General features: G+C 45.5%; 1 protein-coding gene and 4 non-coding genes across 5 annotated transcripts in view; 1 reads left to right on the forward strand and 4 right to left on the reverse strand.

The window, feature by feature from the left end:
• The window catches only part of Polr3e (RNA polymerase III subunit E), a 32749-nt gene extending 26439 nt beyond the window's left edge, over nt 1-6310 (reverse strand). The window contains exons 1-2 of the mRNA XM_008843828.1: nt 6151-6310; nt 1377-1448 (exon numbers count right to left, since the gene is read on the reverse strand). Coding sequence (XP_008842050.1) covers nt 1377-1412 — 36 coding nt within the window. The 5' untranslated portion in view covers nt 1413-1448; nt 6151-6310. The remainder of the gene's footprint in view (nt 1-1376; nt 1449-6150) is intronic.
• On the reverse strand, nt 3206-3341 carry LOC115072173. Its single transcript, XR_003851239.1, has one exon. It is a non-coding gene; the product is annotated as a small nucleolar RNA SNORA8 (small nucleolar RNA).
• Nucleotides 6311-6444: 134 nt separating the features above from the next.
• Trnal-aag lies at nt 6445-6526 on the reverse strand. The gene has a single exon. It is a non-coding gene; the product is annotated as a tRNA-Leu (tRNA).
• A 315-nt stretch (nt 6527-6841) lies between these two features.
• Nucleotides 6842-6914, forward strand: Trnav-aac. Its single transcript has one exon. It is a non-coding gene; the product is annotated as a tRNA-Val (tRNA).
• A 210-nt stretch (nt 6915-7124) lies between these two features.
• Trnal-aag lies at nt 7125-7206 on the reverse strand. The gene has a single exon. It is a non-coding gene; the product is annotated as a tRNA-Leu (tRNA).
• Between the last annotated feature and the right edge of the window lie 8267 nt (nt 7207-15473).

Below are 15473 nucleotides of genomic sequence, written 5' to 3' on the forward strand. Positions count from 1 at the left end.
GGAACAAGGGGAAAAGACTTAGCCAAGACACCTAGCCCATTCAGTTAGCGGCAGTGGCTCACAATAGTAGTTTGAGGAAGGGAAAAAAGCTCAGTTCATGCTAAGAGGCAATCAGGCCAGGCCTTCAAGCTGAGTATATCCAAGACTCCCTCCCAAAAGCTACCAGGGGACCAGGACCAGAGCTCATTTTACCCCTACCCACGATCACTATAACCTGGGAAGAACACACCTTCCCTGTGCTGCCTGGACTTGGATGCCTCCTAGAGGAGGAGAAAGTGCTTGGGAGTTGGGGGTGGGGTTCCCTCTGCCTCCCTGTTTCCTCTCTGTACCTTCTCCTACTTTACCTCTCCTGGACTGGCTGTTTTAAAGTGGTCTGAAAGGCCTGTGTAACCTACCTGTTTCCCCTTCTTTCTTCCTAGCACAGACTACCCTACACTGTTCAACAGCAAGAGTTTGCCTCCTGCTTCCCAGCTCTGCACATGAACTATGTTCTCTCCTGCCCCTGGACTCTGCACACACTCCTTACTCTTCCTGGAGTGTCCTTCACACATGCCAACAATTCACTCATCCTTACAGACTCAGTTGAACAGAAGCTCACCGGGGTCTCCTGGTTGCAGAGGGGGACTCCCTCTGTGCTGTCACCAATCAGCCCTTGTGGTAACTTGGTTTCTGTAGTGTAGTTAAGCTTAAGTGCACTTAAATAACTCAAATCTAAAAACGTAATGAGTAGCATCCCCCAAACAAAGAAGAACCACTCTGCCTCTCTAGGGATGGTCTCTAGACCCTTTGGCCTCAGGCTGGGCTCCAGAACCACCCAGGGAGGCTGGGGCAGATACAGTCATTTTGCCTATTGCCTTCCAAAAGTCTAGGACTTAGACTGAAAGGACTCTTGTTGACAACAAACAACTTTCTCTTTATGCATAGAGCCTGGAACCTGTCTCCTCACAGTCTGCATCCTGAGATTCCTATCTGTCCCATCCTTAGCCTAGAAGCTGGTACACAGTGGATGGAGCAAAGAACTGCTGAACAGAGAGTCTGAGAAGTGCAGGAACAGAAGTTCCCAGCCCCTTTCAGTCACTAACGTCTGTTCAGTGCCAGTCCCTCAGGCTGGCTTTACAGACAGTGGTATAGAGGCAGAAAGCTATGGAGGTAAAGTCCAGGAGTGTCAGAGGAGGCCTCTAAGATCAGGAGCTGCTGTATTATGGCCCTCAAGGGAGAGAAAAGTTGGCCACGCAGGTGTCTGAAGCACAGCAGAGGCAACAGCAAGGTCTAGGGTCCCTAGATCACCAACAGGTCCCAGACTGGCCTATAGACACATAGAAGAAATTTGGCCCTGTTAGCTTGTGGCCTAGCAAAGGGTGGACAGCAGCAGTTACCTCCTGTACAACTGGGTCATCTTCTTCATTGGCCATACTAGGGAAAACCAGCCACACAGTCCTCAACTTGACCTGCAAAGAAACCAAGAGACCTAGATGATCAACAAGTCATTCAACCAACCTTCCGGGGCACCAACTCCTCCACAGGTGCTGTGCAGGGAACAGGAGCCCAAGACAACACACAAGCTCCTTTCTGTATCTGTGGGACAGTAGCAGTACGGAGGGAGAACAAGCCCTGAGGAAAACAATTAAGGACCCAGTTTTACAGGCTTCTTAATTCTTTTTTTCTTTATTTTTATTTTATGTGTATGAGTGTTTTGCCTGCATACAAGAACACCTATGCATGCAACGCCTACAGAAGGCAGAAGAGGGAGGGTGTCGGGTCTCCTGAAACTGGAGTTTCAGATGATTGTTAAGATGCCATGTGGGTGCTGGGAACCAAATCCAGGTGCTCTGTAAGAGCAGCTAGGCCTTAACTACTGAGCCATCTCTTCAGCTCCTTACAAGTTTCTTAACCATTCACTAAGAACTAACTCCCAGTCAGGCCTCAAGAGGAAAGCTGGTGGTCCACAAACACAATTGAAAAACTGGAGACCTGAAGGCAAATGGAAATATGAAAGAACCAGCTGTCTTGCAGTCCACAGGCCTTGCAGGAGACTGACTCTCACCCTAAATTCCAGTTTGCCAACTCTTCTGTGCTGTGCTGTCAAAATTACCCTCTTCCTATCGTTTCTCTCAAGTCAACAAGCTCTGAGAGGCTTGAATCAGAGACTGAATTCAGAGAGGTTACAGGTGTTTATCCAAAGTCACACAATAGCAAGATGACTACTGGACTTCAAATCTAGGTCTTGGTTGTTGCTGTGGGAGGGGAGTTCAATGACGGGAGGGGCCCCACTGCTCAGGAGGGTCATGTGGGTAGCCTTGAAGGATGAGAAGAACAAAAGCCTGGCAAGCTGGAGAAAGGGGAGTTCAGATAAGCAGATGCGGGGGGACACCAGCAGGCTTCCACCTCTCCTGCAGCCACCCCTCAGTTCCTGAGTAAGAGCACCCCACTTTCATTCCCCTCACATCTGAACAGTTTGAGACTTAAAGGAGCATGATGTTGCACACCTTTAATTCCCAGCATTTGGAAGGCAGAAGCAGGCAGAGCTCTGTGAGTTCAAGGCCAGCCCAGTCTATATACCAAGTTCCAGGCCAGACAGGGCTATATAGTTAAGACTTCTCAAAAACCAAAAACCAAAACAAAACAAATGAAAAACTGAGAGGTACATAAATATACCTTTAGTACGAGCATCAGTACCAGCTGGGCCCCGACCTGAAATCATGTATTACAGACTCAGTCCACACTTGAGCCTGCCCAGGCACAAACACCTGCAACCATCCTTGCCGCTTCTCTCCCTCTCGCTCCACACCAGCGAATCCTGTCAGGTCTGCCTTCAAGAGGCAGGAACCCAGTCATGGAGGCTACACCTCGGTGCAGCCAGCTCATTCCTTCCCTAGATCAGTGATAGCCTCCTGGCTGGTCTTCTGGGTCCTCCCTGTCTCCTAGGATCACTATTCAACCCTCAGATGGTATCTCATGCCTCCCAGGGCTCCCCATCTCACTCACAGAAGGCCTTCATGGTCCCCCACAAACCTCAACAGGCCTTGTCCATTTAGCTCAGACCAACTCTGATGTTCCTATCCCTTCCCAATCCACTGGGGGCCAGAGTAACTCTTCTAACACCCTGATCTCATCCAGGCTCTTTCCTGTACTTTTTTCAGAGTTTTGCTCAAATGTCACCTCAGCTCTATAGTGGCCTCTGCCCCCCATTTTTTTTTTAATATGCAACTGCATCAATAGAAATACCAGGTTTAATAGGTACTAAATCCAAGAAAAACAGTGATGCCAGTGAATTTCTATCGCACTGTTCTTTGAACACACCAGCAGGAGGGAGCTGCTGAGTGCAGATACCATGCAGTGCGTTCTGCCCCTCATTTTTAAACTGCAAACTGCCCCACAACTCCCTTCCTTGCTCTTGTCACCACAGCATATGACAGCATAGGGCAGTTTCTGCTCTATCTGTCCTTGCTGCTGTAAGCTATATGCAGGCAGGCACTTTAGTCTACTCTGTCCTGTGCTGTACCCCTACTACCTAGCACTCAGCAGGCACAGAATAGCTATCTGTCATCTGAAATACAGACCTAGGGGATGCTGTGGAGCAGGGAGCACCAGAAGGATTTTGAGCAAAGGAAAATCTGGAATGGGGAGAAGTCAGGCTGGAGGGAAATGGACCATCACAACAGTTCAAGACATGGAGGGCTGAAGGGCTGAACTATCCAAGCATTGCTTTAACTGGCCGCCGGGTGCCACAGATGTGTCAGGCCACCCTCCCAGTAGCCACCTAGACTTGGTAACTAACTAATACAGGAGTGAGAGAGCTGAGCACAGGCAGCAGAGGGTGGCCTGGGAGGTTTCCAGGTCCCAACTGTTCTATCACAGCTCCTATTCTGCCCTAGGGGCATCTGACCAGCCAGGCCATCAGGGAGGGTGAGGTGGCCTTCTCAGCTGGAGGACAGAGGCTCCTCCCTCTGGACACCACACTTCATTAGGTTACTGCAAAGGCTGTCACCACCCTTGAGCCCAGGATCCGATTCACTGGCTTTCAGCTTTCAACCTATGACCCACAGAAATGAATCTGTTCTTATCAGTGACCCAGAACTTATGCATGATCCCATAACTGAGGCAGCACTTCATACAACATGACTGTTACATGCCATGCAGTGATGCTTTCTATCCTTGTTCATGCAAAACTAAAATGCTGGTGTCAATCCCCCATGCTGGTTTTACTTCATTCACTAATAAATTTTACTTGCAATCTTTACAGAATGATCCAACAAGCTTCTTGAGTTGGGTACAGTGGCTCACGCCTGTAATACTAGTGCTTGGGAGGCTGAGGCAGAAGTCTGAGGCTACTCTGGGCTACTCTGGGCTATTTACATTGCAAGACTATCTCAAAAAATAAAAAAAGCAAAAAACAAGCCAAAGGCTTCTATCAGTCACTCTTCTCTTCCTCCAAGTCTCCCAGAGACTGCCAGTCCTTGTGATAGCATAAAGCACACCATTGTCCCGCTCCAAACCCTTCAACTGCCCCATAAAACAAAATCCAAACTCTTTTCCATGGGCCCTAAGGCCCACAGGATCGAAACCTTGCCTCCCCCTAACCACCTCCCCCGACCCCTAGAGACCAACTGCTGGGCCTCCAACAGCCCAAGCAGGTCTAAGGATCTGTGCACAACACCTCTCTGCCCCAGGACTTTTCCAGGAGCTCCATTTCAGTGGATGTAACCACTGCCACCCTCTCCAGGACTAGACAGGTTCCCTTAGTAATTTAAACAGTCTCTTTCAATCCCTTTCAGTCACTCACAGAACTCTTTGATGTATTTCCTGAATGGTTCTGACCTGGAACCCACTGGTTGGCTGCCTTCTGCACTTAGATTTTAAACTCCATGAAGGCTTCTCAATGCTTTAGATTCCTCAGCCATAAAGTGAGGATAATTATTACACTTCACCAAGTTGTTATGGGATTAGTTACTTTTTTAAAAAATTCACTGCTCTTGCCCATTCCCTAACGGCATCTGGCACCGATGTAGCACCAAAAAATTATAGCTGTGTAAGTCAAAATTTAGCACGCCTAATTTAGAAAAAAGGAAACAGGCTCAGAGATTAATTTGCCCAAGGTCACGGCACCAGAGAACCATGTTATTTAAAAATCCAGGTCTGATGCCAAAGAGCCTTGTTTTTAATTCTTAACCACTATGCTGCACATCTCCTTGATAAAAGGCAGTATGGTATAGTGGGTAAGAGGTTGGACTTCCACGCGGAACTGTACAGGTTCAAATCCCACCTCTACTCCTTGCCAGTTGATTGCCGCTGTACGTTCTATATCCTTGGGTCCTTTCCTATTTTCATCCTTAAAACGGGAATAACACCGACACTGGCTTCCAAAGGACTTGGAGGGGGACGGAATAAGGAATATATGGAACCTATAGGAAGGACTGTTACTGCGTGGCAACATGTTTTCTTCCAATGTAAGACGAGATGAGACAGACGCAAATGAAGGAGACTGCAAGTAGGAGCGTCAACCTATCTTACCCTATCAGACCTCGAAAGACAGAAACTCCTCATCCCCATTTCACAGATGAGACAACTGTGGCGACGCCTAGGATCTTAGCCTTGAGTCCCAGGCCCCACGACGTCTGACAGGCCAGAACGACCTTGTTTATGCGCCGTCCCCCCTTCGTGGCTGTGCGGTCGGGGGCGTCCCCGCAGCACCCACCAGCTCTCCAGCCGCCGGCCAATGAATGAGGCGCTCGGGGCCTGGCCCGGCACGGCCCGCCCGGTTCGGTTGAGGCAGCACCCGAAGGCCGCGGGCATCGTGTCTTCCCGTCCCGGCGGCCGCCCCGGCGTGCAGTGCCGGTCGCCGGCTCGCGGGTGGGTGCTCGGCCCCTTCCCACGCCCCCCGCGAGCCGCCACGCACAGGTGCGGCTCCGATGCGAGCCTGGGAGGGGCAGGACGGCCGGGGCCTGAGTCAGCGCCCGGCCCGCAGCCGGGCCCAGAGACGGCCGGGGTCCCGGGGCCGCTGCCAGTGCTCCCCGCCCGAGTCCCGGAGCCGCCTATCCTTCGGCTCGCAGCGGCGCGGGCCTCCCGGCCTACCGGGCAGTGCGGCCCGAACCCCCTGCACGACTGCGGCGGCTGCGACCCGAGCCCCGGGGCTGCCGAGTCGAGACCCACCTCTCTGCTGGGGCCGCGCGCGGGCGGCGGCAACGGCCCAGGAACCCACGGGCTGCAGAGACGGCGGCGGCCGGATCTCCTATCAGGCAGCGGCCATGTTGCTGCTGAAGAAACTCCGCCGACACGTGGGGGGAGCAGGCCGGCCCTCGCGCTTCCTCTTACCCACAATGCCCCGCCCCGGCGCTCGCGACCCGCCCCTCCGCCGATCCATTCGAGGTGTAGAGAACACAAACCGTCGGCAGGGGTCGCTGTTGCAGTCGCAAAATGGAACAGAGCCGCAAAATATATCACACTTGGCAGCGGTGGGATTCGAACCCACGCCCCCGAAGAGACTGGAGCCTTAATCCAGCGCCTTAGACCGCTCGGCCACGCTACCCCCCGTGTGTTTTACACATATTTATGACAGTTCTGGTGTTGGGCAGTGCTCAGGGGCAAACACATATTTATGACAGTTCTGGCGTTGCGCAGTGCTCAGGGGCGCACCACCAAGATCCTGGAGCTCTGGGGGGTCGGGATAGAGCCCGGATGGAACAGAATCAGATACCCCGTAAGAGAGTGAATGCGGAATGTCCTGCTGCAGTCGCAATGCTTGTGGATTTTTTCCCATCACAATCCCATAAAACCACAACCTAGGTTCATAGAAGGCTGAACACTAACAGCAATAGGGTTTCTGTGGGCGTGCTGTTCGTAAGTTTCCGTAGTGTAGTGGTTATCACGTTCGCCTAACACGCGAAAGGTCCCCGGTTCGAAACCGGGCGGAAACATTGGTAACTGTTTTTACACAGTGCAAGAGAGTTTTTTTTTTTTAACTGTAGGAGACTTCGCACTGTCTGCACCTGTTCAAAGACACCAGAACAGAGAGAGGAACGCACTCCACTGCTTTGATTTCGAACCACGATTTGTACCGTTCAGTACAAATGGCGAATTTGGAAAGCCACTAAACCGTCGAATTAAATTTTAGATCTAAAAGTTCTTGGCAGCGGTGGGATTCGAACCCACGCCCCCGAAGAGACTGGAGCCTTAATCCAGCGCCTTAGACCGCTCGGCCACGCTACCCAGATGTCAATGGAGCTTTCTAAGAAGCTATTTAATGTTCTTACGTAAAATCGTTGTTTTTAAAATATTTTTTATTGGATTAGTGTTTTACCTAATACTAGTACATATTACTGTAAATAATACCATAAAGCTGCCAATACTTTAAATAAAATATTTGCTCCATATTTAGGTTCCGGGCTGTTAAACAGGTTTTATAGAAAAAAAAAAAAAAGTTTTAAGAATTGTGCTGTCAGACGGTTAACAGGACTGGTAACGCACGAATAACCCACATGACCCAGATTAGGTATCTCGGGAGATTGATCCTGCAGTACCTGTACCCGGCTCGGATAGCTGAGCCACGACAGCTGGTCTGCACAGTTCTGAGAAATTTAGTGTTTAAATTGTTATTACACAAACATTAAAACTTTGCAGAGAGATAAAGCAAATTCTTTGACGTTTGACCCATGCGTTTCCTCTGCAGAAGTAACCACTATTATCAACTGAGTCTACATCCTTTCAGATCTTTTGCTGTCCGTTTCTATGGATGTATATCTCCATGGAAAGCAGTTTTGTTTTTACTCTGTATGGGCTGGTATATAAATAGTTATTAAGATACAAATCAATATAGATATGCAGCTGGATTTTTTTGTCTTTTGTTTACTTTTTTGCTTTTAACAATATTTTTAAGTATCTTTGAATGTTGATATATGCATACACATTTTTAATTACATTTATTTATTTATTTATTTATTTATTTGTTTATTTGGAGGGCATGCTGTGGCAGAGGGCAACTTGCTGGAAACGGTTTTCTTTTTCCACCATATGGGTCCTGAGGATAGAACTCAGGTCATCAAGCCTGGCAGCAAGTACCTTTGTCCACCAAGCCATCTCACGAGCGCCAGATATTTTAAAAGACTGAAAAAAGTACAATGAAAAAATAATCACTATATTTCCACCACCTGGAATGAAACTCATTACTGCTCATACACACACATATTATACACATATACATATATTTGTTGTAGGTTTGAGGCAGGCTCTGAACTTTCTATAAAGCTAAGAATGATGTTTAACTGCTGATTCTCCTGCCTCTGCCTCCCAAGTGCCTGGATGCTGGGATTACAGGCCTGCACTTGGCTAGTCACTGTTAATATTATGACATTTTTGCTGGGTGTGGTGGCACACGCCTCTAATCCCAGCACTCTAGAGGCAGATGCAAGTGGATCTCTGTGAGTTCAAGGCCAGCCTGATCTATATAGTGAGTCCTAGGCCAGCTGGACCTTGTCTCAAAAAGACCAAAAAATTTTTTAACTTCAAAAAATTGTGGCATTTTTCCTTCTAATTCTTCTCCTATGTATATAATTTTTATTAAAGTTACAAAGGTAGGGCCTATGAGATGGCCTGAGGACCTGAGTTCAGTCCCTGGGGTCCACATGGAAAAAGCAGACAGCTAACTCCCACAGGTTGTCTTATGACCTCTACATGTGCGCTACAGCACACAAAATAAATAAGTAAAAAAATGCTTTAAATCACACAGGTAGAGAGAGAAATATGCCCATTAAAAATTTTACTTTAAAATATGGGCTAGGTTGGGCATGGTGGCACATACCTTTATTCTCAACACCTGGTAGACAGAAGTAGGCCGACCTCTGTGAGACTGAGGCCAGCCTGGTCTACACAGTGAGTTCCAGGCCAATTGTGGGGGCTACAGAGAGACCCTGTCTCAAAAAGAAAAAAAAAATGTATTGAAACTACATGTATGTCTTTCTCTTCAATGTCCTTGTTGAAACTATTATTTGTTTTGTAACCTGGCAATTGCAACTTGATTTTTTTTTTAGTTACTTATTTAATAACCAGATGATTAAAAGAAGCATTTCATTACAGCTTTAGCATATTCAAAAACAATTTCCAGAGCCAAGATACATTTCTTTCAAAAGTGGCTGTAAATTTTTAGGTTCACAGTTGAATTAATACAGTTATACAATATTGAACTCATTATAAACCCTATAAGACATAAAATTGGATGAGGTCTTAACCTTTAAAAAAGATCTCCATTTCATTTTAAAATTTACTATTTCCTACAGAAAGACTCCCAAGCCCATGTGACCCCTGAGGAACAGATCCTCAAACAACCTTAGGAGTAAAAATAAATTGGTTTATCTGGGCCAACTGTACGGTCTTAAACACCCAAAAGGAAAGTATAACCAAAGATTAAAGGGGTCAATATAATTTCTTAAGAGTCCATGTGTATAAGTAAAGGCTACATAACAAGAAACAATGTCAGACAGGACATACCTTCCTTTGAGTTGTTGGCCAGGATGGCCCAAGAGACTCCCAGACAGTAACCCAGCATAGAACTGGGAAAATGAACAGCAGACCCCAATCTTATCTAAAGGAATATTGACAACTGATTGCTGCTAGATGAGGAACAGCTGATCTTCCTAAAACAAGGCTCTCTAGATAGGCTGACTAGATTCAGCAGATGGACAAGCACTGGGGAACAGCTGGGGGCGCCAACAAAACAGTGGACAGTAACAGGGGTGACAGAGTATATGGGCTCCAGTGGGATGGGGGAGGCTATGGGAGGGTGCCATTTGGGAAGTGGGTGTATAGATATTGTTTGGGATGTTCTGTATCACACACACACACGCACACACAAATCAACAAATTCTAAAAATGAATTATATTTGAAGAAGCATAAAAATTTACTTCACGTTAATTAGTAGAGGTGATAAACATTACCATTGAAATCTACCTGATGATTTTATATATATACTCAGGTGCCAAGGATCCGAGTGTAACCAACTGTGACTAGTAATAATCAGATACGTAGAGCATGTGCAAACATCTAAGTGTTAATAGCATTAAAAATGAGTCTTTCTGTCAATTGTAACTTGTAGCATTCATTTCCCATGTCCCTTTTGTAGGTCTCATAGTGACACTGTGGGAAAGCTTTTGCTCCCTTAACCTATCTTGTTTTTTTCATCCACAATAGTCTTCCTTTTGTGACTCTTAGACGTTAGCTAAGTGCCTTTCCAGATGCCAAAAGATTTTAATAAAGGGCTTCCCATTGGGTTTACATTGTAGACTGAACCTTGACCAATGATGAACAGCCAAGCTCTCTTTTGCATCAGGGATAAAAGAGGAAGAGGAAGACCATCTCAACCGTGTGTGCTTGCTCCTTCATTCTTGTGAGATTTGCACCCTTCTGATCAGGAATAAAGTTTGCCTTGCCAAGACACTTTCAGCTAGAGTGGTGATCTCTCTTTGTGACCCTGAATTTATTTCTAACATCATCTTATGATGGTCTCTTGCAAGCAGGCACAGATGATCTGATGAAGATGGTGGCTACTTTGCTCAGACGACCTTATTCTACAACATCAGTCTAGAAACTCCCTCACAGACATGCCCTGAGACTGGTCTTCTAGGCGATTATAGATCATATCATGTTAACGATCAATTTCAACCATCACAGAGCCTGAGGAACTTTCTGATTTGCAAATGTTCTATACCATGGTCTGGGTTGATGTCTATATATGTAAAACTGCATCAAGCTATATATTTGACTATGCAAATTCCTCTATGAAGGCAATGGTGTAATAAACAATACATTTTTTTCAGATGTCCCTACCAAGTTCCTTTGAATTATTCTCCTGGTAGGTCCTCCCTTGGCAACAAAACTGTAATAAATTTTGACTTGTAATAAAATGACCTGAAACATTTCTCTAAAATCTTTAAGGCCTTCTTTTCTCTCCAAAGGGAAAACTGTCTCTGGGTGGAATCTGCTGTTTTATCTTCTGAATAGCCACTACATTTTCTAGTGCCAACACAGATTGAATATTCTTTTTTTTTTTAATTCTTTTTTTTTTTTTTAGATGCTCATGGTAAGTTGGCTGCAGATCGCTTTTGGCTTTTAATTCTTTTTAAAAAGTTTTATTATTTTTGCTTTATGTGTATGAGTATATTGCTGGCAAGTGTATAAGTGTACCTATGTTGTGAAATGCCCATGGAGGTCAGAAGAGGGCATCAGGGCTGGGTGTGGTGTGATCCAAGCACTCAGGAGGCTGAGGCAGGCAGATCTCTGTGAGTTCAAGTCCAACCTGGTCAGCTGAGGCTACAGGGAGACCCTATCTCAAAAAGATTGAAAAAGAAAAAGAAGAGGGCATCAGATCCCCTGGAATTAAAGACAGTTGGTGGTCACCATGTGGGTGCTGGGAATCAAACCCAGGCCCTCTGTAAGAGCAGTCAATGCTCTTAACTGCTGAACTGTCTCTCCAGCCCCAAGGCTGAATATTCTTTATCCACTTGAAACTAAGTGTTGATTTCAGATTTTGGAAGATTTACATACATATAATGAGATATCTTAGAGATGGAACCCAAGATGGAATATGGAATTCACTTATGCTTCATATGATTCTTAAACACATTGTCTGAAGGTAAATTTATACAATTTAAAATTTTTTCAGTGTTAGAGATCAAAACCAAGGCCTTGTATATGCTAAGCAAGTGCTCTACCACTGAGCTACATCCCCAGCCATATATACATAGAATTTTTTTTAAGTCTTTTTGAGACAGAGTCTTCCCTGTAGCCCCAGCTGGCCTGCATTTGCTATGAAGACCAGGCTGGCCTTGAACTCACAGAGATCTGCCTGCCTCTACCTCCTGGGTGCTGGAGATTAAAGGCGTGTACCACCATGCCCGGCTACCAGCCATATATATTTTTAAAAATAACTTTTTGCATGAAAGTTTCATGGTATGGAATGTTCCTCTATGGAATCATGTTGACACTCAAAAGTTTCCTATTTTGGAGCACTGTGGGGTTCAAATTAGGGGTGCTCAACCTGTAGGTAGGAAGGAAAATTGGTGTATTGGATACCTCCAATAGCTCACAAAAGGGAAAAATAATCCCAGACTTCCATGACCCTTTTGGAAATCTGAACTGCTGATAAGTATGTCAAGGTAGAAAAAAAGAAACCTTTTTTGAAACCCTCATTGTATTAAGGTATGGTGTATACATTAGTTTGCTTCTCTGTTTCTGTTGTGAAGGAAAGTTCCTAGAAAAACTGTATCTTGAAACCGAACCTTCTGCAAAGGCCAATCAACTGATTAGAACTTCAGTAATTGTGGAGTTTGGAATGTTGCAGGTCCAAAGCCTAATTACAATTTATGTTGGGCTATCTTTAGCTTCCTAACTTAGCCACTCCTTGCCCATCTTTGCTTCTGACTTAACATCCTGTAACTAACAGAAAACCTTTTGGAATGTGTTAGCAAAGTCCTAGCTCCCACCAACCAAAAGGCTGAGTGTCATTAGTAGCATCTAAGGTCTGTAGCTGAGGTCTCTCTTTTGCTGTAACCACCTACTTAATGTTTCCACCTGTGGATTTGAGAAATGTCTTGATTTATGATTTTTCTTTGTTCTTTTACTATAAAAAATTAATGAAACTGCTTCCACGTTGGAACATGGAATTTGGAGTAACCTGAATCTGTGTTCCTGGGCCATAATCCCTCATATTTGGCTCAAGAATAAATGATCTCTTATCCCTTTTAAGATAAGAGTTGTGTTTTTGCATTAACACTGTACTAAAACACTGACTAAAACCAAACTTGGGGAGGAAAGGGTTTATTTGGCTTACATACCAAGATCACATACCTGATCACAGTTCATCCTTAATGGAAGCCAGGGCAGGAACCTGGAGGCAGGAAATGAAGCACAGACCGTGGAAGAATGCTGCTTACCAGCTTGCTCCTTTGGCCTGTGCTCAGCCTGCTTGGCCAGTCTGATAGAGGAAGTTCCTCAGTTGAGGTTCCCTCTTCCCAGGCGTGTCAAGTTGATAACTGAAGTTTTGCAGCACAAAGTATTTGCAGTGACAGTGGAAGGTATGTGTAGAAGGTATATGATGTGCCTCGGGGGATAGAGTTGTCTTTATATTTAATGAATTTTTTTTTGAGACTATCTTGTTTAGCATCTCAAGACGGCCTCAAACTTATTCAGCTTTTGGAGCGCTCAAATCATAGACAAGAGCCATTCTGAGCTTATATTTACCTGTGAAAGTAAGTTCCTGGAAAGAGCAGCACCTTCCACTGAACTTTCTGCAAGGCTGGTTACCTGGTAAGAACTTCAGCGAGTGTGGGGAGTTTGGAATGCTACAAGTGCACAGCAAAATTATCTTGGGCCATTTTTATTTTTTTATTTTATGTGTATGAGTGTAGTGCTTGTATGTGTGTAAGTGCACTCATGTTGTACAATACCTGTGGAGGCCAGAAGAGAGCATTGGATTCCTCTGAAACTGGAGTTAAGGATGGTTTGTAGCCGCCATGTGGGTGCTGGGAATCGAACCCGGGTCCTCTGCAAGAGCAATCAGTGCTCTTAACCGCTGACCCACCTCTCCAGCCCTCTTAATAGCCATTTGTCAGCCCCCTTTGTATGTGAACTAACATCTTTGGGACCATTAGGTAAATCCTTTATTATGTCAGACACTGAGCTCCCAGAAGGCTAAGAAGGCCTCAGGTGGCCTCTGAAGCTATAGCCGAGGTTTCCCTGCTTTACTTTAACTCTCCTGAAGTTTACACCAATGTGATTTAAAAGTGCCTTAATTTTTTAATAAAATACTTTATTATTTTCATGCGTATGTGTACATTGCCTGCATGTAGGTAAATGCACCCATGCCCTGCAATGCCTGCAGAGGATGGAAGAGGCTGTTGGATCCCCTGGAACTGTAGTTATGGACAGTTGTTAGCTGCCATGTGTGTGCTGGGATTCAAACCCCAGTCTTCTGCAAGAACAACCGGTGTTCTTAACCACTGAACCATCTCTCCAGCCCCAAAAGTGCCTTAATTTTTTACTTTGTTCTATTACCATAAAAATGTCATCAAGTATAACATGTTGGAACATAAAATTGGGACTAACTTACATCTGTGTTCCCAGGCCATGGTCACTGATATTTTGACTCCAGAATAAACTATCTTCTATCCTCTTTAAGGTAAGAGTTGGGTTTTTGTGTTGATATAACATATATATATAACACAAATATATATAAATATATATATATATATATATATTTTTTTTTTTGGTCTTTTTTTGAGACAGGGTCTCCCTGTAGCCCCAGCTGGCCTGGTACTCACTATGTAGACCGACCAGGCTGGCCTTGAACTCACAGAGATCTGCCTGCCTCTGCTTCCCTAGGGCTGGGATTAAAGGCACGCACCACCATACCCAGCATCATATAACCAATATTAAGTCGATCATTTCTTCTATATTAAACACAAGCATAACTCAATCCTATTTTTTTTTCTTCCTCCGACATAATTTCCTCTAAAATGCTTTCTTCCGCTTTCATGTCAAATGCATCTTTTCACATTCTGATTTTTAGTTGTTTGCTCAGTGTGAGAATGGGGGCGGGGCTCAGCTGTTTGGGAAGCTCAGTGGGCACAGGAGGGCCTACTCCCTTCCTGTGGGGGTGCTCCAGCGACCCTACTTCATTAGGGGGCAATACTTTTGTTAATTCCAGCTAGTTAGATATTCTGAGAGGGTTCTACAGCTTTCTGCCTGGAAGCTGGAAGTCAGGCTGCCAATATGTGGGAGAACACAGGGGAAAGGGAAAGGCTGGTAGAGCCTCTTCTGTGACTGGAAACTTCCACTCACTCTTGCAGCAGGGCTGCCTCACTCTGCTGTGCCTGGTGTCCTAGGCTATGGTGGGGAGTACAGAGGACACTGGCACCCTATGCACTGAGTGAACAGATCCTATCAATGTATTTGTTACATCTATGGGGCTTAATCAGGATGGTTTTCTCTGCCAAATAAAGAATTAAAAGGCGGGAAAAAAATCTCAGACACAACAGGTAACACACTTTAAAAAGTAAAGAAACATAGAAATATACACACACATCCTCACCCACACTCATACAGAGACACTCTCTGCAAGTGGAGTGGAGATTTGGAAACCCCCCCCGCCCCGAGTCTTTAAAGCATTCTTGGTATGAGGGAGATCCTCTTCCCCTAATTTAACTTTGGATTAACAAAGAAGAGAGAGCTGATAGGTCACAGCTCCAGGGTGAGATATGTTCAGGACCAGCCTTGGATAAACTGGTCTGGAAGGGCCAGTCAGAAGAGAGGCCCTGCCAGTGGGAAAAAAAGCCTTCAGATCTTTGTCTCTGGTGGACGCAGCAGGAAGCTTGCCACCTTTGTTACTTACCAGTGGTCCTATCAGCTTGTCAGGGATTTAGTCCCTGGGTTTGATGTTTCACTAGTCTTTCAATTGACCCGTCAATTTTAATATTTTCAAAGCTTT

This window comes from Nannospalax galili, unplaced genomic scaffold (genome assembly GCF_000622305.1).
Source record: "Nannospalax galili isolate Female #2095 unplaced genomic scaffold, S.galili_v1.0 scaffold381, whole genome shotgun sequence".
Taxonomy (NCBI): Eukaryota; Metazoa; Chordata; class Mammalia; order Rodentia; family Spalacidae; genus Nannospalax; species Nannospalax galili.